The 26,605-nt window shown below is 35.4% G+C and overlaps 1 protein-coding gene across 7 annotated transcripts in view; it reads right to left on the minus strand.

The window, feature by feature from the left end:
- The window catches only part of LOC131162464 (uncharacterized), a 75,619-nt gene that overhangs the window by 35,475 nt on the left and 13,539 nt on the right, over positions 1–26,605 (minus strand). For 6 of the 7 annotated variants that reach the window (XR_009138819.1, XR_009138820.1, XM_058118963.1 and 3 more), the window contains exons 4-8: positions 26,130–26,204; positions 24,655–24,735; positions 12,233–12,372; positions 11,285–11,548; positions 2,353–2,527 (exon numbers count right to left, since the gene is read on the minus strand). Coding sequence is in view for 5 of the 7 variants with exons in the window: in XM_058118963.1 (XP_057974946.1) it covers positions 2,353–2,527; positions 11,285–11,548; positions 12,233–12,372; positions 24,655–24,735; positions 26,130–26,204 (735 nt within the window). In the remaining 2 variants the exon portion in view is untranslated. The remainder of the gene's footprint in view (positions 1–2,352; positions 2,528–11,284; positions 11,549–12,232; positions 12,373–24,654; positions 24,736–26,129; positions 26,205–26,605) is intronic. The other variant, XM_058118966.1, reaches the window with a different exon arrangement.

Below are 26,605 nucleotides of genomic sequence, written 5' to 3' on the forward strand. Positions count from 1 at the left end.
AGCATTTGGTGTACACTACAACAAGCACTTATAGCAATAAGTGCTTTTCCAGAACCACTTGTTTTAGAACTATTTACGTGAATATTGAGAAGCAATCCAGGATAGCTTCCGGCCACATATAAGTGATACTGTTTATAGGTAGGGTCAATTTTAAATATATAAGAAAATTTAGTCACTATTTTACAATTTTAAAAATACAATAAGTGATAATCATAAATTATTTTATTATGCATTATAATATATTAATTATTAATGAAACATAATTAAATTTTGGAGTTAAAAAAACCATCTATTAATTTAAATTAATATCAAAAATTAAAAATACTATTTTAATTAATAAAATTATTTTAACATAAAAAAAATATTTTATTTAATAAAAATATTTAAATATTAACTAAAAATAATAGTTAAAATAATTATTAATTAAATTGTTAATAAGAAATTAATTATATATTAATTTATTATGCTTTATAACTTATTAATTATTAATTAAATATAATTAAATTCCGTAATGAATAAAAAACCATCTATAAAGTTAAATTAATATTAAATAAATTAAATTTTTTAATTTAGTTATTAATACTATTTTAACATAAATTAATGTGATAATCATATGTTATAAATATACATTAATAACAAGATTATTGTTAATTAATAAATAATATTATATTATTTTAGTTAATAGAACATATTTATAAATTTTAATTAGAAAAATAATATAATTATCATTTAAAATTTTAAATATAAAATTATTAATATTTTTATATAAATATATTTAAAAATACACATTTATTATTATAATTAATTCTGGGTTGAACAAGAATTATTTATTAATTTAAATTAAAATTTTAAATTTAATTAATAGTATTATTTTTATCATAATTTAATATGATAATAATATGCTATAAATATACATTAATAACAAGGTTATTATTAATTAAAAATAATAATTTTATACTATTTTTTAATAGAAAATATTTAAATTTTAATCATAAATAATTAAAATAATTATTAATAAAATTGTTGATTATAAAGTCGGCACGTTTCTGAAAAGTACTTCTACATAAGTGGCTCCAACAGATCCCTAAATTGGACGAGGTTGATTTTAACAGCCGGGGGGGGGGGGGGTTGGGGGTTCTTGGTCTTTAGTAGGCAATGAGAATTCTTACCCTCATGTGGCGCTTCTGGTGTCATCCTAGTTATGTAGGATTCTCAAAATATTTCCAAGTCGGACACCTTATTCATTTTTCTCCCTTTCTGTGTTATTAGACATCAGAGGGAGGGGTTAATGGTGGGTTTCCTCTATGTATAGGCCTACTAGACCAATTTCCCCTAGGTGGATCATGGGAGGTGATTTTAATGCAGTGAAATTTAACAACGTTTTGTGTTGCAACAAGTGGGTGGACGAATTTTCAAACCTTTCTCATTGTGTTCTTCCTAGGTGTCTTGGGGTCCTACGCCTTTTAGAATTGAGAATATGTGATTGGATCATGCAGTAAAAGTGGTCGAAATGTGCATCTTAAGGTGGATGAGTGGTATAACATTAAAGGACAAATTAAGGAATGAACATGTCCGCAATAAATAGGCATAGCAGCGATAGAAGATAAGATAGGGAGAGGCATCTTAGATGGATTGGGCATTTGAAGCATAGGCCAAGCAATGCACCAATGAGGAGTGAGCTAGTCATTGTTAATAGTACTAGAAGAGAAAGGGTGGATCTAAAATAATTTTGAATGAAGTAGTAAGGATTTAAAACTCTTAAGTCAGGTCAAAGAAAATGCCCTCAATCATGTGAATTGGCAAAAAAGGATTCATATTGCTGACCCTACATAGTGGGACTTAAGGCTTGTTATTGTTGTTGTTGGTTGAGGCTTCTTGTATTGATAAGCGCAATGGTGGGGCAAATGTTCCCTTCCAAGCCCGAGATGCAAATTCTTCTTCCAGTATACTACTTTATTCAAATAAATAAATAATTAAAAAAATATTGAAGAATGCAAAAACCCCTCAAACGAGCTCATCAAAGAGCTTCTAAACAACATTGTAAGCAAGCTTGACCATAAGCATTGATTCACAAACCTAAATGAGCCAAGCCTACCACTATTTAAGCCCAGCTTATTTGTTAACATTGAAGCTAGTTCATTAAACAAAGGAACATAAATGGGTTCTTTGTCTCTCTTTCTTTTTTAAAAAAAAAAAATTACAAAAGAAATATAGCAAGAGGGAGAAAAAAGCAAAAACGGGGCTCTTATCAACCGAAGCTTCAAGCTGTTCACTACAAACCCCTACGTCGAATCCCTTGCAAAGACTTCAAAAATCAAAAGATGCAAGGAGAAAAAAAACATATGTATTTACCTGGCAAGCGAGATCGAATGAACTTTTTCCCATTGATAAGCTGTAAGATTTAACACCTTTACTCATTGGAAACCCACACTGAGAACCAACATTTTCAGAGCCTTCTTCAGATAGTAAGTTGTAACAGCAACCAATGCTAATCACAGCTTTAACATCCTCGCACTCTAAAAAAGTTCTGACAAAAACACTTCATTTCTCAATAGAACAGTTACAAAATACAGCACAAAGATTGCACATTTACAATTGTAAAGAGACAAACCCATGATGCTAGATTGCCACGGTGAAACTGCAAAGTTTGAATTGAAATAACAAAGTACAACATACAGGCACACACAAAATAGAGAGAAAATCAATTGCTGTGTTAGGTTCTTCAATTAACTAGATTCTCTGTTAACATGGTATCAGAACAAGGTCCCAAGACTTAAAACTCAAGAGAGAGACCACCACAGATTCCACCCATATTCATTTAGCTATTGAGATCAGCATCAAAGGAAGAGTATTCAAAGTTCCTATGAGTATCAAGCATCACAACAAGACCCTCTCCCTATTGCATCCCTTGCGCAGAAACACAGTCCTACAGGCTTGTTTGCATCTAGTATCCCTCCAATTAGCCCTTGGATCATAGATTCCATTACCACTAATCATTTTACACAAACAACCAATTTCTTTTCCACCATTGAGTAATCTAATAACTTATCTTGTGTTACTGTTGAACTACCCTTTCACATTTTCTTAAGTTTTATATATTTCTAGATTGCCCCTCAATCTCATGTCTATTTCTTAAGTTGATTGTTCTTTTCATCTTCTTTCCCCATTCTGTTCTTATTCAGGATTTGAAGACATGGAAAACATTTGGCAAAGGAGACGATGCTTGTGGTACTACCTTAGTCACCAGTACTGCTGCTGCCACACCAATTCAAATCCATCGTCATCTCAGTCATCCTTCATTAGACAAGTTAAGACCAATGATTTGAAAGGTGTACGCCTTAGCTGCAAAACGCGCATTTCATGGCTCAATAGACAAAGCATACACATTTTGTACCCATTCCATCAACTTATCTTCATAATATAAAAATTTTAAAGAAAAGCGAAATTGGAAATTTGGGCACAAATGCCTTTAAGCTCATGCAAGCTACAGAGTAGACACAGAGTCCCTCATCTATCATGACCTTCTTCAGATCTTCAGCACCTCTTTAGATCATCAACCAACCTCAAATCTTCTCCAAGTCTTTGTACTTCACTGGCCTTTTGCCTTCTGAGGTGACCTCTCCCTTCACAGGAGAGTCAGGCGACTCTTCTTTCAAATCGGTGAGCCATAATGACTTTCTTCTAGGGGGTGTGGAAGAGAGTGAGAGAAAGGCAACGGTTGGCAAGCTTATTGGATGGGCAAGTAGTGGCCCTGTAATGCCCAGGCAGGGGCATAGTTTGGACCCCCTAAGCTATTCTCTTGGGGTAAAGTATACATAAAAGTTTATTTTCATTATTCAATAAAATTCATATCCTTTTAGTATGTATAATTTATTTAAATACATCTTTAATAATTAAATTCCAAAAATGTCATGCCTTACACCTTCGCTTTTAAAACAATGCCTGATTTGAGTTTTGTATTTACTTTGGAGCATGTTCCGTCAACTGGGAGAGTGATGCAAATAGGTATAGCAATAAAAGACAAAATTCACAAATAAGAACTAAGACTTCAGATTTGTGTTTTAGCAACCTTACTTGATTCAAATAACTACTGAATCCTCAAAATAATAAAGAGATGACTGTTGTTTCTAGGCACAAGTGCACAACAGAAATTAGGGCAACTTCTAGGCACAATAGCAAGTTAATCCTCATACTAGTGCCTGTTTTAGCACTGTTTCAGAACAGCAACCGGCTTTCTGCTGGCCTCTTGCACCTTTAGCAGCGATGGAGGGATTGGTAGGTGCCACAAGGTCAAATCCTCAAAACCGAAGCCTCAAAATCGTCAAACGCTAGCTGGTATGGGGCTGGGCTCTAGATGGAAATCTTATCAAAGATAAATGGCAAAAAACTTCCTGGAAGAGGGGCTGAAGACTCCTATTAATAATAAACTGCAACTGTCGAAAGAAGCCAACTACTATTTTTGCACATAACCCCCTCAAAAAGCCACTTATCTTCTAGAGTCCAACAAAAGAGCTACAATCACAAAAAATACCCTTGAATATTACAAAATGACCCAAAAAATTAATTTGACCAAAATAAGCCCTCAAGTGTTGGGTCTGAGGGTAGGGTCATGGCGCACACCACATGTGCGCTGGATTAGCTGACAAACATGTTTGAAGAACTTGATTTTCCACATTCTCATCAATTGAGTTGATGTGATAATAAAATTGCTATTAGGATTGCCTACGTCTAGGTTCTCTAGAGGAACAAACACATTGAGGTTGATTTTCATTGTTTTGCAAGAGAAACTTGTGGAGAACCTTATTGACCCTGCTTATGTGGCCACTTATTTGAGTCAACATGTAAGGGCTATCTAGGTTAATTTGTAACAAGCTAGGAGCATATGATTTCTATGCCCCAACTTGAGGGGAAGTGTTATTGGTTACATATTGTTATTAACGCATGTAAATGAGCGATGGTTAGTAAGGGTATAACGGTCATTATGATGTACATAGATACAACAACAACAACAACAACAACAATGATAGAAAGCCTTATGTCCCACTAGGTGGGATTGGCTACATGAATCCTTTTTCCTCAATTCACCTAATCAAGGACATTTTGCTTCGCCAGCTTAAGAGCTATTAAGCCCTTCCTCACTACCTCATTCTAGGTTATTTTAGGTCTATCCCACACCTTTAATACCAAAAATAATAACCAACTAACTCCTCAGAGGTGCGCTACATGGCCTGCATTTTAAATGCCCCAACTATCTAAGCTAACCCTCCCCTTACCTTGTCTTCAACCAGTTCTATGCCAAGTTTATTATGAATGTGTTCATTTCTTAATTTATCTTTTAATTTTATACCACTCGTCCACCTTAACATTTGCATTTCAACAACTTTCACTTTTTTCACATGTTGTTTCTTAGTTGCTCAACATTTTGATCCATAAAGCAAGGCTGGCCTTATAGACATCTTATAAAACTTTCATTTTAATTTTAAGGGTAATATACAATAGCGCAACACAGTTGACACACTCCTCCATTTTACCCATCCAACTTTAACTCTATATTAGATCCTCTTTAGTTTCTCCTTCTGTTTGCATAATAGATCCACAATATCTAAATCGATTAGTGCTATTAATTTCTTGATTACCAAGTTTAATCTTATTTCTAATACTCCTTACGTTATTGAAATTGTATTTATATTCAATCTTATTACTACATATCCAAGAACCTTTAGACTCTAAAGCATTTGTCCATAGTTCTAATTAGGGTCACTCTGCTCCTGCTTTCATCAATTAGGATAGTATCATCTGCAAACAAAATACACAAGGGATCTCATTTTGGATATTCTCAGTGAATTCATCAATCACGAAAGCAAAAAGATACGGGCTCAAACTAGAACCTTGATGTACACCTATTGTCATTGAAAATTCTCTAGAATCCCCTCCTACAGCCCTAATGCTAGTTGTTACTCTATCATACATACCGTTAATGAGAGGGAGACTCATTGATTTAAGCCAAATTAACATATACGATTACATGAAGCAAGGAGATCCATCAACAATGTAATCCTGCAAATACGCCATCTTCTTACACACAAGTATGTATGTTCAAAAATGAACCAATGGCACTTAACACAAAGATTATTTGTAAATTAACAAAATTATCAGACACATCATAATACTAGTGAATATTTCGAAGTAACTTAATAACTAATTTACCCCCAAACTCAAGGAAGGAAGTGGTAGTTTGGACCTACCAATGTACATCATACACATCTTTCACAAGAACCATTTCTACCTATATTTGTCATATTCAACTCCAAGACTAGCCCAAACCCTTTTTTTTATTTTGCAGAGCAAAAGAAAATTTATTGAGAGAGATAGAGAAATAAGTACAAACTGGAGGACAAAAAATCGTAAAAAATAAAAAGAAAAAAAAATAAAAGAAACAGCTCAATAAATTAAACACCAATTTTTAGAAACCCTTCTTAACCATTCCCATCATATTTTATCTATCACTTCAAAATTCTGAACTTTCTTTCCACAGTCCAACCTCTCAAATCCTCCTAAACTCCCAAACAATTGCAAGCTCATCTTCTCCAAATGATCTTAAGCTTCCCTATAATAAACCTCCATGGCCAGATGGAACTTAAAATGAAATGAATAAATAACATCCCTGTCATATCATTATCCTGCTGCCTTTGAACGTCAACATCAACCAAATGTTAATTTACCCCTTCAACATTAAATATAGGAACTCCTTCCAAGTTGATTTTTTCGAGAAGCAGCATTAAAAGAAACCAAATGCAGCCATATTGATTGCAAACTTCATCCTGCTAGAACACCTCATAATAGTTATCAAAACAAGTCAGGACTGGTTGATAAGATGAGATGATTAACCAGACTAAGTCACATGCTCAGTCCAAATCACCATACAACCTGGAAGTTTACTAGACCAAGGATAATCCCAGCCAACCCACATTAACAAGTATGACTTAGGCAAGCCCATGGGTTGTGAGTTAGACCAATCTTCAGTTAAAACAAATAAAATATAAATGGACCGCCTAACCTTACCACCACAGTTTCTTTCTTACTCTTCCAAGAAATCAAATTACCACCAACCCATGAATATAAGTGTGACCCTAATCACGATATAAAAGACCTCCCCCAGGTGACATCTGACATATCTCAAGATGCGAATTACTATGTTCATGGCCTTAAATTTCCACGAAATTGTCGAAATTTTCGCCAAAATTCCCAGTTTCTGTCACCCTCAAAATTGAAATGGTAGTCAATTTCCATCTTGTATAATTTCCATTGAAATCTTAACAAATCATAAGAAATTTATCAAAATCCCAAAATTTTAGCAAAACTAGTCAATTTGAACTATGCAATGAAATTTCCTCGAGATTCAAATGAGAGATTTAGGAGTAAAGTGAAATTTCTCTCTTAATTTATTTTATTTATTTTGATCGAAACAAAAGATTATTACAAGTGCTTTTGAAGTCATATGAAAAAATAAACTTACAACCAAATTTTATTTAACCATTTGTGTCTAAATTATCATTATTTTTAAAATAAATAATATTTAAATAATTTATGAATTTCTTTTGTATTAACTGATTCACTATATATGTTTAATGTACATTATCTTACAAATATGTTTGATGCACATATTATATTACAACTTCCCCACTTCATACGCAGCATAGATGTATTTACTTGTAATATACTAGTCCTAAAACTTACATTATTATGTCTATTAATCATTACTAAAGCTTCATAAAAGAATTCCATGTTTTACTACTGATTTAGTCGATAAACAAAGGACACGCACCCAAATATACGAGGAGGAAGAGAAAATAAAGGTGAATTAGGAAAAAGAATGGAGTAGGGAATTTTACCACTAATAGGATAGCATTTTGTTGATCAGATAACAAGCAGTAAGTACCGCCTCACTCCAAAGTCCAAAACACTTTAGGTACATGCATTTGATAAAGTAAAGTGCAAGTGATTTCAAGACAAAGTCTATTTTTCTGCTCTGCAACCCAATTTCATTGAGGTGTGTTGGGACAGGATGATTGATAAAAAATGCCAAACTGAGTCATAAAAGTAGTGAATTGTGCATTGAAAAACTCCGTAGCGTTATCACTTTGAAGAATTCAAACTAGCAAACCAAATTGAGTCATTATTTCAGATTAAAAGGCACAAAATACATGAAATAGAACGATCTTTTATTAAGTATAACCAAGTCATTTTTGAATAATCATTCACAAAGGTTACAAAGTACTAGAAACCCAAGGACTAGGACGAGAAGTACTGGATGACAGGCATATTGTGTGATTACCTGTTTGGGGAAGAGATGCAATGGGAAGAGATGCTTGTTGTGAAGCTAGATACTGTTAAAACTTGGAATACTCTTCCTCTGACATAGGGATAGTACGTTGCCCACGCTCGACCCCCAAAGGTGAGGAGTCGGTGGTGGCTGCATTGGCTGCCCCCAAAGGCGTGAAGTCAGTGGTGGCTGCATTGGAAACATGTGAAGGTACTCCATGAAGATCCCAACATTGCTCAATAGTATGATTATTCTGTCCACAATGAGTGAACTTGCGAGGAGTATCTCTGCCTTATCCGTATCCAGCACAATGACTACTCGAACCACCGCAATAACTTTGTAGTTGTTTGGTGGAGAACTAGAATCACTGTGTGTAGAAAATGCTGTCCTCTCAGAGCCATATACAAGAGCAAGAGAATGCGTGCTAAAGGAAGCACGAAGGACACCACAATAAACATAAGCAAATGATGGCAACTTGGCACTACTGAGTATTTGAGACCAATCTGCCTCAAATTCAGGTCTCAAGCTTGCTAGAACACGAAAAACTCTCACCTGCTCCCTCTGCTTCTACATCTCACGAACGTCGGTAGTTATAGGTTGCACAACGTTAAGCTCCTCATGAATACACTTCATCTCTCCAAAATAATTTGCAACGCTCCTATCTCCTTGTTGTAATTGAAAGTACTCCAGGATAAATCATAAATACATGTAATGTTATCTAAGACTGGAGTATAGAAGTTTGACATAATCCCAAATCTCCTTGCACGTATCTAGATGCATACACATCCGTGCAATCCGTGGCTCCATCGAATTCCATAAAAGGCATCTTCCTGAACCCACACATCTTTTCTCTTCTCATCAGAAGAATCATATTGGAGCAAGTGGTCAGATTTCCCTAATCCTGCTAAATAAATCCAAACAGCTTTAGACCATTGAACATAGTTCTTTCCATCCAACTTTCGATTCGTTATTTGTAGCAACGATGTAGGAAACAATTTTTTGGATTCATAGATTCCATCCCAGCACTCAAAAATCAGAAGTCACACCAAAAAACAAGAATGATCAAAACTAATCAGGACAATCACAAACTATGTGAAGCACCAACACAATGACCAACAAGGAGAACAACTCACCGACGGATAAAGCGCTGCCACAGCACTCACAAATCAGCAACCACACCAAAAACAAGAACAATCAATAATCATAACAATCACAAACCATGTGAAGCACCAACGCAACCACAGACGAGGTGCACAACTCAACAACGGATATAGCACTGCCACAGCCTCACAACTAAACATACCAATGCCGCCATGGCTCCAAAAAACTCACAAGGAAGCCTTCACAAACCCTAAACAGAAATTAACGGAATATCACGAGTGCATGGTCGAAAAAGGCTGCATTTTTAGCCAAAAAAACTGTCCTAACAGCTTGATAATATAGTCTAGAGAAGGAATCAGAGCATGGCGGAAGAAAAAACAAAAAAGCCACCGGAACTTCACTCACGCACCGGCACGTGGGGTCAGCCTTGTTGGGATTTGGCCAGCACGACGGGGCATGTGGAGCACCCTCTGACGATGGGAATTTTTTGGGGTGGGTCATCAAAGGGGTCTAATTATGGGTGTATGGTTGGTTTTGTGATTTAGCATGGCATGGAGGTGGATCTCGGAAGAACAGTCGTGGAAATGGTGTTTTCTAGAGATGGCTAAGGGGAATAGGGTTCAGAAAGGATCATGCTCTAATACCATGTTAAGATTTGATTAAAATGAATGACCTAACTTGAAGAGTGGTCTCTCCCTCTATTTATAATACAAATTAAATACATTCTAATGACAATAATACCCTTACTAACTCTCACTAATTGACATAACAACAACAAAAACAAGCCTTAAGTCCAACTAGGTGGGGTCGGCTATATGAATCCTTTTTCGCCAATTTATGCAATCATGGACCATTACTTTTGACAGATTCAAGGCTATTAAATCCTTACTCACTATCTCTTTCCAAGTTATTTTAGGTCTACCCCTACCCCCTCTACTACCCCCCACAATAACAAGTTCACTCTTTCTCACTGGCGCACTATGTGGCCTACATTACAAGTATCTGTACCATCTGAGTCCTTTATCTTATCTTCTATACGAGCTACACCTAACTTACCGTGAATACGTCCATTCCTTAATTTATGTTTCAGTGTTATACCACTCATCCATCTAAGCATCATCATCCTAGCAACTTTTACTTTTTGGATATTTTGTTAATTCGTCACCCAACATTCTAATCCATATAGCATAGCTGGTCTTATAGCCGTTCTATAAAACTTCCCTTTTAATTTTAAGGGTATTCTACGATCACGAAACACACTAACATAATAAAAATAATAATATTAAAAGACACATATAACCTCTAACAGAACTCATTGCATTTAGGAAGGCCATTTAATTGTAGAGTTGTTTGCTTTAAAGATGCCTCAACTAATACCTTTATATAGCGTAACAAGTTGAATGGCATAACGTGCATATTTTAAGTAAATAAGGTAATGTTAGCTAATAATATATATCTAGATATTGATTAAAAATAAAAATTTATTTAATTCAATCTTTAAACAAAATATATAAATTTTTATTTTCCTAGTATATATAAATATATATAATATATTGATAACTTAAAATATATAAAAATATACATAATGTATAAAATTTGTAAAATGTATAAAAATATTAATTCTATGGTTTGACCATTAGATCATTGGATCATCAGTTGGACCAACCCAATCCCTCTTTAGATTGAAGACATCCGAGTTTTAAAGCGTTGATTTCACATAACAAGTAGGTAAGTAGCTTTACGGCATGTAACATGCATCCTCTCTTGCAATACAGGCAATATAATTAGAGTGACAAAAAGAATTCTATTAAATGTAGTAATATTATAATTCAAGAAACTTTTAGCATATCTGACACACACCTAAGCATTGTCACTGAAAGGTCTCCACAAGCATGAAGCCCAGCAAGAAGCACTGAAGATCCATTGGTTGCATTGCACGGAGTAGGTTTTCTCACGTTATGTCCATCATGATAAGATTCTCCCAAGGATTGATCAATCAGCATTTGTTGTTCAACCTTACCATTTTGTTGCAAGGAGTCGCTCAAGGCATTCAACGCATCAGTGGACAATACTTGACATGTAACTATTCTGGGCCCACTTAGATCATATATCCCATGACCAGATCTGGAAAATTGAAAATCAAATTTCACACAAAAGGCACGCCGAAATGTATTTTATTGAGATATTAGAAATCTAATTTAGATATTGGCAAAAAGATGTTGACCTCCCCTAATATTTGGCAAAAAGGCAAACCAGGAAGAGAAAGTGTCCCAAAAATAAAATGTGAGGAAGGTTTGTGGGATTTTTGAGATCTCAAGGGAGGTCAGTGTCTTTTGCCTTCTTTATTATGATCAACACTGCACAATGTTTGTCCACAACATATTGGATACATGTCATTTGTGCCTATCATTTACAGCATATCGTCTCCAAAGCATGCATTATCATCTCTAACAAAACTTCCTAGCGTATCACTAAAACACCTATATTCTATGACCAATTTCCATCTGTTTTCAAATAAAAAATTGAAAACAAAATTTTCAATAAAATATGCACAGTTCAGGAGCGTGAAAACTGAAACCAGGTAGCAGCATCCAAAAAAGAGTCTAAGAAGCAAAGTTAACCAGGTTTTTGCCCAAGTTATGGCTCAGTAACATTAACAGATCTAACAAGGCTATTCTAAACCATAAATCTCTTATGTGATGATCAAATGATAGCCTCCACCCCTCATTACATTTTCTCACTGCGCATTAAAATAATTTTACAAAAGATAAAAAAATATATGAACAGCTTTTATATTTTTCCTCATACAGATATTTACGCATCTTAGCTGCATAATGCTTCTTGATTCGCTGCGCACGTGCATTGGTGATCTTTCCATGATGAGAAGAAGCATCTATTGCAACTACAGAGAGTTGGTACTGGAAGGAAAGTACTTGCGCAAGATAACCCTAGAGAGCAGTTACAACCATGATTGCGTCAAAATTGTTCCAAAAATTAGAAAAACAAAGAAATACTTGAATGTGTTATGCAACTGTTTTTAGCACACAAGAAAACAAAGATATCCTGATGGTTTCATTACAATGGATTCATAAAAAAGCCTAGCATGTCCTAAAACACAAGACTAGCCACATTCACACCCAAATAATAGTTAGAGATGCCTAACAAGAGGATACCTTGGAAGGCCTTATCACCATATATTTGTTTATTATTTGAATTCTGAAACAGCATCTCATTTGTTCTTACACTGATTTTTCTTGCAGTATCTGGAATAAATTGTTTGGCGTGTTGGGAGAAACTTGGGTTTGCCCAGCATTGATAGAAGGAATGCTCACTATTTCTTTTGAGGATTTTGGAAGGAAGGATAAGGGTACACTTTGGAAATGCAGTACATTTGCAGTGCTGTGGGGATTATGGTTCAAGCGTAAAGCAATTTTTCATGGAAAAAAAAAATTTGAATTGGCAGCTGGTTTGGGAGAACATTCAACACTTGGCCTCTTTATGGTGTGTTGGCTTTCAATGCTTTATGGGAGTTAGCTTTTCGGAAGTTCAGTGAGTATTGAGAATGGAGGAATCTTATGCTTTGATATTTCCCACTATTTACTTCTTTTTTTAGTTTCTTTCTTCTATTTTTTCAAGAATTTTGACAGGAGTATGTTATTCTCCCCTCTGTAGATTCATCTCTTATTAACAAAATCCCTTTTTTTTCTATCACCAAAAAAACAAAAATAACTAACAAGCACTAGATACCTTCGCTACACTTTAGGAAACTAATTCATAAATGAGTTGGGAGTTGGGACAATTTTGTTTCATGTTTGGTGTAGGGAATAGTTCAGAATCTGTTGGATTGAATCTAACAAGAGGATACATGATTTCTATTCCCTTTCTATAGTTTTTTTTTTTCCACACAAAAATATAATTCCTTATTCTCACTCAACGGAAGATTTGCATCCTCCTGAAAGATCACTCATATGATTCATCTGCAAATGACAGACACTCAGCACAAAAACCTTCAAGCCTCTATTTATATGGACAACTGTGGCAGACGGTTATTGCGCTAGGTGTCTCAAAAGTAGTGGATCGATTTAGGGCTAGACACCCCCCCGGGTGGATTATTCGAAAAAAAATCTCCACATTTTAAGCTGATTACATCATAGTAATCTATTGCAAAAGCATACTGACATTTTATAATGGATTTATATATATTAGCAAGGACTTAAATTTCAGTCTAAACATCAAAATTTTGAGTTTCGGAGGGTGTCGAGTTTAAGTTCGCTACTAAATTTGTTTTTGCAAAATCTTGAACGGAAATTTAATGTTTTAGTAAAATTGATTGAAATTTTGAAATTTTTGGTAAATTTCATAGGAAATTTTGAAATTTCAGAAAATTTCAATGGAAATTTCAAAATTTTCAATAAAATCAGTATTGTAGCTCAAATAACAACGGAAAAAAATTGGAAAATAAAAATGAATTTTGAAGCCCTAATAAACAAACCTCATCACTTCACCCTTGTTTTGAAGCCCTAAACTAAGCATAAACCCTAGTATTATTCATGTTCTTTTTTCTTGCTTGCTACACGATATGCAATTTATATATACCCTACACACTAAAAGTTGTCATGCATGCATGCATTTGCTAAATATATTTTGTTTCCAAATTATGCAAATAAAGTATTTTAATGTTTCCCAAAGTTCATTTGTAAATTTCCGTCATTTACTATAAATTTATGTCATTTCATTATATCAAAATCAAAATTCCCATAAGAATTTCTGTAAATTGAGACCATCAAAATCAAATTATAAGCCCCTGTATATTAGTACCAAAAGTCAATGGTAAATCTGTTGCAAGGTAACTCACAAACAATGGTTATATGCTGTTTCTGAAACTTTTTGACATCAAACATATGCTGAAAGGAAACTCGTAGTTATATGTAGTTCCAAACAAGGTCCTAAATTTCAATTCTGACTTAAATTTGAAGCTCCAAAAGCATGCAAATTTAAATGAAAATTTCTAGTTCGATTTCAATTTTAAAAAATGAAAGAAATTAGTAGTAAAACATGGATTCTTTTATAAAACTTTAGAAATGTTTAATAGACAAAATGATGCAAGTTCTAGGACTAATATATTATAAATCAAACACATCCATGTTGAGTATGAGGTGCAACAGTTGTAACAAAATATATGTATTGAACATTCTGCAATATAATGTGTATTAAACATTTTCAATTAATATAAATGAAATTCATAAATCAATTAAATACTATTTATTATACAAATAAAGATAATTTAGACATGAGTACTTAAATAAAATGCTGTTGTAAGCTTAATTTTTCATATAATTTCAAAAGCCGTTTGTAATAATCTTTCGTTTTGATAATAAATAAATAAATAAAAAGAGAAATTTCACTTTGCATTTAAATCTCACATTTGAATTCCAAGGTAATTTCATTTTATAGTTAGAATGTCAACAAGTTTCATGAAAATTTCAAGATTTCGATAAATTTTGAATGATTTGTTGAAATTCCGATGAAAATTATGTCAGCCAAAAATAGACTGCCATTCAATTTCGAGTGATGGAAAATGGAATTTTCAAAATTTTCATGGAAATTTTTAATCATGCTTCCAAACACTTCTTTACAAAACATTGGTCTTGGCACCCATTCAATGTTTTATTGACAATCCAAATAGTGTTGCTACAATGTTTGTCGCATTCAAACAATCAAAATAATGGTCATTTTTGCCTTTTTTTTATACAAAAAAAAAAATCATTAATAGGAGAAGAATTTACAAGAGGGAGAATGAGACATCTCCTGAAAAAGATCTGGAAAAAAACAGAATAAACAACTAAGAACTACAAAAAGAGAAAAAATCAACAAGTCAGCACATTCCTCCAATCTCTTAAAAATCTCCTAGAAACTATTCCCTTTGAAAAATCCAAAACCAACGCGCCACAATGATGCCAAGTACTGAATTTTGTCCCCTACCAGCACTCAATTTAATTTCTTCCCAGAGAATATTCATGCATTACACCTCATCCATATCCCCGATAAAGCTGCAAATATGCCACCCCCATAAAGCTGCCCTATCCTTCATTCTACCAAATCTGATGAAAGAAATGGCTAATAAATCTTCCACAGATGCAGGACTTATCCAAATCTCTCCCATAATACCAAAAATCAAATCCTCCAAGAAAAATCACAATGAAAAAGGAGATGAGAATCTGTCTCCGCATTCTTGAAACAGAGCACACATATATCAGAAGAGAGAGCTTTCAAAGGTCTCCTGATTTGCAGCAAATTATTACTATTAATTTTATTAAGCACAACCAACCAAGCAAAAGCCTTAATTTTTGGGAGAGCCTTCTAAACATAAAAAGCTCAACCAACCAAGTGAAAACCTTCATATGAAAGATTAAATTTTCATGAATGTGAAAAACAACCCTCACAATAACACAAAAAAGCTTTTGGAATGTAAGTCTAACTCCCTAGGTGACCTATTCCACCTGAATTAGGCAGATTCATACTCCACACACAAATACTCGTGTGTGTGCATCTCAGTGCTCTGTGTCTGTGTGTGTTGTGAATTTGAAATAAACTGAATATTCAACTAAGAAACTACAGCATTTAGGGCCAGAGATGGAGAAAAGAAGAGAAGAAAGAGACAAAGCCCTACGAACACTTTCCTAGAGCACTCATGCAACTCTAGGTCTACTCGCTTATATATTAATAATAATAAAACATTAAGGACAAATATACCCCCACTCACACCCTCTAATTACTAAAACAACATATTCCTTTCCAACAGTCCTCAAGCTCGTGGTATGTAAATATCACCTAACCAAGCATGTTATAACCATTAACAAGTGAGGCATAAAGCCTTCATGAAGACACTGCCTAACTAATCCACCAATTTTACAAAAGAAGAGAAGAAACTACAGCATTTAGGGCCAGAGATGGAGAAAAGAAGAAAAGAAGAGAAGAAAGAGACAAAGCCCTACCAACAGTTTCCTAGAGCACTCATGCAACTCCAGGTCTACTCACTTATATATTAATAATAATAAAACATTAAGGACAAATATACCCCCACTCACACCCCCTAATTACTAAAACAACATATTCCTTTCCAACAGTCCTCAAGCTCGTGGTATGTAAATATCACCTAACCAAGCATGTTATAACCATTAACAAGTGAGGCATAAAGCCTTCATGAAGACACTGCCTAACTAATCCACCAATTTTACAAAAGGAATGTTCACCAACTTCTCCAACCCAACATCCCTCACAAAATGACAGTCAACTTCAATGTGCTTTATCTCATGAAACATTGGGTTCCCAGCAATATAAATGGCAGCTTGACCATCAGAAAACATATCTATGGGCTTCATTACCAAAAACCCCATCTATGTCATCAAAGACTTCAACCATATAAGCTCACTCACAATAAGAGGTATAGCTCAGTATTCTACCTCATCACTAGATCTTGCAACATTAGTTTGTTTCTTGCAGCACCAGGCAACAAGACTACCATCCACAAACAAAATATCCAATAGTAGTCACCAATACAGCCAAGCCAATCTGCATCGAAATATCCAAGATATCATGGTTTCTATTACATTTATATATCAAACCTCAAGGATAGCCTTTGAAATATTGCAAAATCCTATAGGCAACATCACAATGTGGCTGTTGCAGAAAGGATTTGCCAAGCTTATTGACAGTCACATAGATCAACTTGCCAACCAACTGCCTACGTTGACATTTGTCTTCACCCCAACATCCCTAGACAGCTTCATGGCATGATCCATGAGAGTATCCGGTTTAACTGCCAAAATACCAATTTCCTCAGCAAGTCCAAGGTATATTTCCACTGACATGGATTCAACCCCTCTCAATACTAAGATAATAATGCAGAGTACCCCAGCCCTTGATCTTAAAATCATTCTTGACATCAGCAATCCTGCTCTTGCCACTGTCATTGTGATGATATCATCAACATAAGCTATAAGGAGTAACACGCTTATCTCCAAACTAAGACCGAAAGATTGAAGTAGCTATGGATAAAACCAAATGCAAAGACCAGCATACCAAATTTATCAAACCAAGTTCAAGGAGACTGCTTAAGACCATAAATGACTTTATGCAACTAACATACCTGACCATCCTCCCCATGAGCAACATAGCCAAGAGGTTGCCCCACGTACATCACTTCCTACAAGTCTCCATATAAAAGGCATATTCGACATCCATTATAAGGGTGAATCAAAAATAACTGCCAAGGAGTCATTCACGAGCATAATTTAGTAGAATGTTAAGTGTACCCTTTGCAAACTATCAAGCCTTAAGGCATGAGGAAGATTTTTTTACGGTGTAGATCTAACAACACCAAACCAATTCCTTACAACAAAGAATACCCACAAGGTTTCATCACATGCCGCTCGAGAGGTCAAGGAATGTGTTTCTACATCCATTGCATGCTTCCAATCAGGGTTAGCAAACGCTTCAACATGTGAGAAATGGTGGGAAACAAATGGAAGTAGACTAGGCAAAAGAATGCATGGTACTAAGAAGGTGAAGAAATGAAACATAATGACTTATTAATGAGCAATAGAATAAGCAAAAGGACTGGCGAGGACATGTGCCAGCACCATCCTGGTGAGTTTGACAAATTCAAGTCTTGCTAGGATGGATCTCGAGGAAAGAAGTCGATACAATAAGGTCAGATAAGGCAGTTGCACAGTGATAGTGATGTTTGTGGTTGCTTCCCGTCATTCATACACCCTTAATTGTTTTTTTTAGTCAATAAGTGGATTCAGTAACTGATGGATTAAGGAAAGGAGTAGAAGCCTTCTCCAAAGGAAATAGGGCAGGAACAAGAGGATCAACAATGAGAGGACCAAAAATTGTTGATCGACACAAAATAGATTCATCCAAAGAGGATCCAACAAACGAGAAACAAGGTATCCCCTAAAAAAAATGATCTGCACTAAGTAGCTAACATATTTCCCGCAATGTGCGGACCATAAAATCTATATTCTTTCTAGGTTCAAGTACCCAACTAAGACACATTTAACAGCACATGGAAGAAAACTTGTCTTCACTAGTATGTGGAATCTAAACAAGACATGTGCAACCAAGGACAAAAGGCACCACAAAGAACATGGATGTGTTTGGGTACACAATAAAGAACAGAATTTGTCCCCCTAGAACACTGGATGGTATCCTTCAAAGCAAAAAATAAGTTGTAAGAACATCATCAATCAAAAAGGTTTTATAAACATGCTTATGAAAGAGTAGGAGACTATGTGTCACGGTCCCACATCGAATGTATACAAAGGAGATTTTGGGCTTATAAGGATGGTTTGGGCTTCAACTATGTGAGGTGTCTTTGACAAACCCGAGAGGAAAGTGGGTCAAAGCGAACAATACCTCACCAAAGTTGGGGGAGGACCGTTACATTCGGTATCAGAGCCACCCTAAGGGTACTATCATGTCAATGGATCCTACACAGAGGTGTAAGCCACTCTAACAAGGACGTTAGAGATGGAACAAGAGAGTCTGTCACGGTCTCACATCAAATGTGTACTAGGGAGATCTTAGGCTTATAAGCATGGCTTGGACTCCAACTAAGTAAGCCTTTTATAGGACAAACCCGTGAGGACACTACCTCACTGGAGTGGCCCAAGACCATTACACTATCCTACGTCAAGCAAATGTCCATTTTTCCACTCAACTAATCCATTTGACTAATTCAAGCGAAATCAGATGAAAAAGTTTAAATATCAATGCTAACTAAGTTTTCATTTTATTGTAGAATTGAGTAAATATATTAAGAAACTCAGACCTTGCAAATAGATCCAAATTTTAAAAATCATCCGCAAAGGACACAAAATATCCATGATATTTCAAATTCTTGACTCTACAAAGACCCTAAAAATTTGAATGAATGACAAAAAACAATGATTTACTACAAGACCTCTAAACAGAAAATTAGTCCTTATATGCTTTCCTAATTGACAAGAAAAAGAATCAAACAAGAATTTGACTTGAAAATGGAAAAACTTGGGGTGTTTTTGAAAGGATTGATGACTGAGCATGCCACCCATCTAGAGAAACACCATGAGCAAAAATTGAAGAAGTTGTATGACAAAAGGATAGACCACCACACCACCATTGAAATGGTATCGCCCGTCCTTCTCAAGCTCTCCACCAATCTTCTCTTTATCTTGAGATCCTAAATAACACAACAAGAAGGAAAGAAGGTTACAAAATAAATGTAAGATTTCATTAATTGACTAATTGATACCATGGAAACTTAGGCACATATATCATAGAGGAAAGAGGAATTGAAGGAACAAAAGAAGATTTCCCAAACAAAAATCGTTGTAACCGAACCATGCAATGCTAAACTTAAGTGAAAATGTGAGTTTTAGGACTAAATGTCATATGAGGCAAGGCATGAGAATCAATAACCAACATGAGGAAGATGACGAGACAAGAACCACGACTCTTTAGATGAGCCACAGTAGCATTGGATGTGGATGACTGAGTTTAGGGTTATTGAACCATGTGGACAAGATTGTTACACTCATCTCAGGGCATTATGGGCACGATAGATGTACTCAATTCCCAATTTTTAGACCTACCAGGAACAAACACCAAGATTAGCTTGCCTTTTCAGCTCCCTAACTCCGAAAGCTTCCCACCTTTGTTGATCGACTTACCCTCCAATACTAACGCTACCAAATTAGCTTCCAAATTCCCATCTCACCTTTAAAAAGCCCATGAAAACCCAAATACTGTAAATAATACGCATATAAGTGTTTCAGGCTAGCCTCTCACAATTCTACCCTTTCTATTCATCTACCATGATATTGATCAAAAGCCATGATGGAGAAATCTCTAGTGATAACATAGAGAAATCCTTTGATTAGAGACTAGAAGGCATTGTGGTATTAATCAACAAGAACAAGAAAAAATATCAACGTGTGCAGGCTCCTTTGTTGGTGATAAAATGGATTTTGTGGAGTTTGTCCTAGGCATGGTCTCATTTGAGCATGTTTATTCGTAGAAAGAAACTTGGTTGTCTCAATTGCGTTGAGCCATTATGCCAACTTGAAATGGCAGATTCTAGGAGTTTTCAATTTTTGGTCCTTAAGGGTCAAAAGGAGATAGTTGAAGAAGTTTTGTGGAATGGTTACAAGATTCGGTATGAAGGAATGCATTGAACAAATCTAATCTTGAGGGGGGTGGTACCAAAGAGTTAAAAAGGTAAGACTCAGTGGAACAAGGTCATTAAGGGAAGAAATTTCCTATTGACTCCTCTGCTCATGGATGAAGTATCTCCTACTTCATATATTATAGAGCTCCTTTTTGTCTCTCTTTTTTTTTGTAATTAATAAGAAGCCAATGGAAACCCACTCATGACCCCTTCGCTGCCTCCAATGAGATGCTAGCCCACCAGTTAAGAAATGGTTTACAATCAGTACAAAAAGAGATCTCATACAATGCCATTCCTTCATGGCTACAGCAGCCATAACAATCAAAAAATGAGTACAATGCCATCCCTTCATGGCTACAGCACCTATAACAATCAAAAAATGAAATTTACAAAATATATATATATATATATTAATTAATAGACATTTGAAATTGATAATTACAAACCATGGAATTAACTGAATTCCTGAAAATATTATTATTTATAGAAAATTATTACATTAAGAGGGCTACTGAATTTGTGTTGAGTTTGAGACTCTAACCATACCCATTTGAAGGGTTGTGGGTCAAGCATGTGCTAACCAAGTGCACCCAAAAAATAGAAAAACAAAGTCAGCAAACGAATATATAAAATTTCTCTAGCGAAAACATCATATGACTAGATTTAATAATGCATTCAACATGTTCAGAAGGACACACATTCCTAGATTTTTCTTTGCTCAAATAGGATCAGGAGGCGTTTGTTTAATCTAAATGGCCTTTGAATAGAGGCTATCTTTGAACTAGTTCACTAAATAAGTGAACCAGTTAGACATCAGAGCAATTGGTGGCAGCTCTGCATTTTCTTAAAATTCCCCAAATAGAACCAGACATGGAAACATGTCTTATTCAGATTCAGACGTCTCTTTTTGAATTTTATTCCTTATAAAAAATGAAAACTCAATACCCAAGTGATTAAAATAAAACAATAAATTTTATTTTTATACAACAATAAATTATACATTTCATAAAATATGGCAAGAAAATATTATTTATTCTACATTAAAAATTTAGCTTATGCAATTTCTCATTAATTTTATCAAATATCTATGCTCATAAACATTAAGACGGCTTTTTCTCTTTATAACAAAAGAAGATATTATTAATAAAAAAAGAATTTACAAGACGGAGAATGATAAATCTCCTGATACAAACTGAGACACTCCAAGACTAAACAAAAGCATTAAAAATGCCCAAGAAAAAAAATTATCCACTCAATGCATTCCTCCAATCTCTTTGCAACCCCTGAAAGCTTGCCTCTTTGAAACATCCAAACCCGGCACACCACAAACAGGCCAAATACTTTATTTATTCCCAAATCAGCATCTAGTTCAATTTTTTCCAAGAAAATATTTGAGTATTACGTTCTATCCATAAACCCCATAATATTGCGAAAAAGCCAAACTTCCATAAAGTTTCCCTGTCCTTTCTTCCACCGAAACCTAAAAAATATTTCTAAAATGTCTTCCACCAAGGGAGGACAAACCCAACTTTCTCTCATAACGCCAAAAAGCATATTCCAAATACTCCAAGCAAATTCACAATTCAAAAGAAGGTGAGAAGTTGTCTCAGAGTCCTAACATTGCACACACACATCAGGAGAGAGAGTCATCATAGGTCTCCAAATTTGCAACAAGCTATTAGTATTTATCTTATTACGCACAACCAACCAAGTGAAAACCTTTATTTTAGGGGGAACTTTAGCCTTCCAAATAGTAGAGTTTTGCAAGAAAGAAAAGTTGTAAAAATTCAAAAAAAAAAAAAAAATTTGCAAGAAAACACACCTGATTGGTCCAAAGACCAAGAATGAACGTCCCTCCATAAAGAAAGATTACTCCCATTCAATAAAGAAAACAGAGATGACAATTCCACCATCTCCCTATCGTTCAAAGGTCTCCTAAAATGATTTCAAGAAATCAAAGGGCTACTTAATTCACTAACAAAAAAAATGGCTTTATTTTGTTCAGAACTTAGATGAAAGAGATGAAGAACATAAGTAGAAAATGGTGCATTCCCAGCCAAGGGTCTTTCCAAAAGCAAATATAAGAACCCCTCCCCACCTCAAGTTTAGTCTGAGGGATGAAAAAAGGATAGATCTGAGAAATGGATCTCCATGGACTCCCTAAAGAGCATCTTAAATTACCATTGGTGTCCCACCCGTTCTCGTCCGAACCAAAATTCACTCTACGCTAGAGAGACGATTCTTCTAGAGGGAAGCGCCATAGCCATTTAACTAGAAGAGCGTTGTTTTTAGACACCAACTTGCCAAGACCCAAACCCCTATCCTTTTTAGACATACAAACCTCATTCGAACTCACTATATGGTCCCTATGACTCCTCCCGCCAGACCACAAAAACTCCCTCATGATCCTCTCGAGCTTGCTAGAAATCCCCACTGAAATCTTAAAGGCAGACAAGAAATATAACAGGATGCTAGAAAGACAAGCTTGAATCAAAGTAATTCTACCCCCAAGAGAAAAGAGAACTCCCTTCCAACCATCTAATCCCTGTCACACCCTCCACTATTAGGTTCCAAATATTTGCACCTCTAGGATTACCCCCAATAGGGCCACAAAGGCCATTCCAAAATACAACACCCCACTTCACTAGCTCATTCCCAAACACACTCAACTAGCACATTCACAGCCGCTAAACCACTCTGCCTCACATTGATTTTGAGCCTAGAGACCCTCTCGAAAATATGAAGAATTCCCAAAAAATACTCCTAAAAAAGAGACTATGATCGTTTACAAAGAATATGGTGTCATTAGTGAACTGGAGATGCGATACCACCACCACCCCTCTCTCGCCACTTCTAGACCTCTAAACAAACCCCTCTCCACCACCTTATCTACCATCCTACTCAAAACTTCTGCTACAAAGACAAACAAATAAGGGGTTAAAGGGTCTCCTTGTCTAATACCCCTCGATGCACCAAACCAAGATTTAGGCTCACCATTCGCAATTACTGAAAACCACACATTAGACAAACAACCACTGATCCAACAAGCCAACGCACACTGAAACCCTTTTCTTGTAAAAACTCTATCCAAAAAAACTCCAACTCACTCTATCATAGGCTTTCTCAAAATCTAGTTTAAAGATGAACGCCCTTTTCTTATTCCTACGAATATCCTCTACCACCTCATTGACAACTAAAATAGTATCCACTATTTGCCTCCCCACTACGAAGGCACTTTGAGCCCTAGAGATGGTATCATCAAGCACCATGCTCAACCTATTAGCTAAGACTTCAAAAATAATCTTATACACACTAGAGACAAGACTAATAGGTCCAAAGTCCTCACTTTAATAGAATTAGATTTCTTCGGAACCAACATTATAAAGGAGGAATTAATGCCCTTACTATCCCAACATTATCAAAGAACTTGCTAAAAATTTTCAGCAGATTCTCCTTTAGTATATCCCAACATTCTTGAAAGAAAACAATGTTAAAACCATCTGAGCCTGGAGACTTATCCCTATCCATCCCATAAACCACCCCCCCCCCCCCAACTAATTGATAAGGCTCTAACTTCCTCCTTACCAAAAGGTCTCTTTAACCAACACATCTGATCAGCCGATATATGGTTCCAATCTACAGTGATCCTCCTTTAAATAAGAAGGTTAAAATTAAAAAACAACACATTCAAATACCAAATAAAATTGGAAAAACAACACACTCAGATATTAAATACCAAATAGTTAAGATAATTCAGATTTTAGATTCAACAACCGGGCATAAGTTCAATTTAGAACTGATTCAAAAAATCATATTTGAATTCAGTGTTCAGCACTTGACACTTAATTTTACCAAACACAACAATTTTACCAAACGAAACCTGATTGTGCATTCATAAGTGATGAAAAACTATGCCATGCAGGAAATTCTAGGTAAAACTGAGGGTTCTAAGTGAAAGTTTAATTAACAAGACAATAAATTAGCAATCATAAAGCATTGGAAAATTTGGGTGCACCTGTCCAGCACCAACATCAATTACTGTGCGAGATCCAATATTCTTTGAGATTGAATTGACGAAGGCAGAGAGAATTTCCACCTATTCAAATAAAATTTCTTCCACAATAAACCAACCTCCCAAGACTAGGCATGAAACAAGGACGTATATAATTGTTCATAGAGAGATTAAAGACAAATAATTACTCAGAGAGATTAAAACAATGTAATGTAAACAGCATGAGGCACATGTGCAGAATGGAATCAAGGACGTATATAATTGTTCATAGAGAGATTAAAGACAAATAATTACTCATAGAGTGATTAAAAACTGTGTAATGTAGACAGCATGAGGCACATGTACAGAATGGAATCAACATGGATTGACCAATTTCCATATGCTTCCTATGTCAAAGAATTGGTCATTGCATGGAAAATGTTTTGAAATACACAAGCATGCTCAGCCAAAGTGATATATCTTGCACAAGCATTAGTTTTGTTGGTGGCGACCAAAACCTGCTGGGCAATGACTGTAATGCCAGGACCCTAAGGTAGTGAATTCCTTGTCTCGTAAGTTGTATCTACAGTTGTTACAGTATAATTCACACACAGGGACCAGGGCTCAATGGCAGCATCAGGCAAGGTGCCCCATAATCTACATCAAGAATGTGACCAAGGCGTCCATGGCTCATTTTGCATAAACAGCAAGAGGTTTATCCAGTTTTCCAGGGGAAGTTAATCCTAACCTCAATAGGTTTATCCAGTTTCCTGTAAAAGGAACCAACTGTGATGTGGCCATTTCTATTAAACATCCACACCGAGGCTCATTTGTTTAGTCCGATGTGTGACACTACTGCATATGCAACCAAATAAATCATCCCAATATTGAACATTTCTCACAAAGGGAATATCCCAAAATATTCCCTTGTCAGAGGAATCAAAATGCATGCTCTTACTGCTGCATCTTTATTATGAACCAAACAGAAAATGTCAGGAAATTGAGTACTAAATGGAGTGAACCCACACCACAAGCCATGCCAAAAGAAAATATCATCCCCATTACCAACTTCAGCTTGAACGAGAGCAAAGTACAAGATCACTGAATATGTTGTCTTCACTCAACCAAGCAAAGTGAAGTACAAGATCACTGTAGAGATTGTCCCCATTACCAACTTCACATTGAACTAAAGTAAAGTACAACATCACTGTAGATCTTGTACTTTAGTCCACCAAACAAACTGAAGCACAAGATATATACCTCTCACTACAATGATGGTGCATGGATGAACATCTTCCATGAAAATCACCCAATCCTTTCGGATGTTAGAAAAACTCTGCTAATTAGATGGAAGCCGATAATAATTCAATTTGTTCCTCCAAAGGTGACAACTACAGCACCTGATGGATTCTACAGATCATGTTATAATAGATTCCATAAGCAAAAAGGAAGATCCCAGTCAAGTGCGTGTTTGGAAATTAAAAAATTCAATAACCTACCTCATGTCTTTTCTTTGGGTTCATGCCTTGGGTGAGAACATTATCAAGTGAATACAAAAGCAGATCTGGATATATCTGTAGGAAGCACTTTATGATTAATATCCAAACCTTTAAGCCAAAGAAATACAAAGAAAAACACACAGACAAGAAATGAGAAATGGAATAAAATAGAACAGGCTATCAAAAATCAAATCCTTGGAAGCACATTCACAACTGCAATCAAGCTCACCAATGCCAAACGAGCAGGGAACAAGCTTGGCATCTGGTCTGGGCTAGAACTTGAGCAAGGCTAAGTTTAGCTTATATAGGCTTGTTTATTTTTATTCTTTTCTTTTAATAAACAAAGAATTGTACCAGAAGAGAAAAGAAAATGCATCAAAAGAGGAAAATAAAACAAGGAAAACAAGAAGTCCTCCCTTCACAAAAAGAAAACCAGCTACAGGATAACAAAAACAAAACAACTCAATGAAGCAGAG

This window comes from Malania oleifera, chromosome 8 (genome assembly GCF_029873635.1).
Source record: "Malania oleifera isolate guangnan ecotype guangnan chromosome 8, ASM2987363v1, whole genome shotgun sequence".
Taxonomy (NCBI): Eukaryota; Viridiplantae; Streptophyta; class Magnoliopsida; order Santalales; family Ximeniaceae; genus Malania; species Malania oleifera.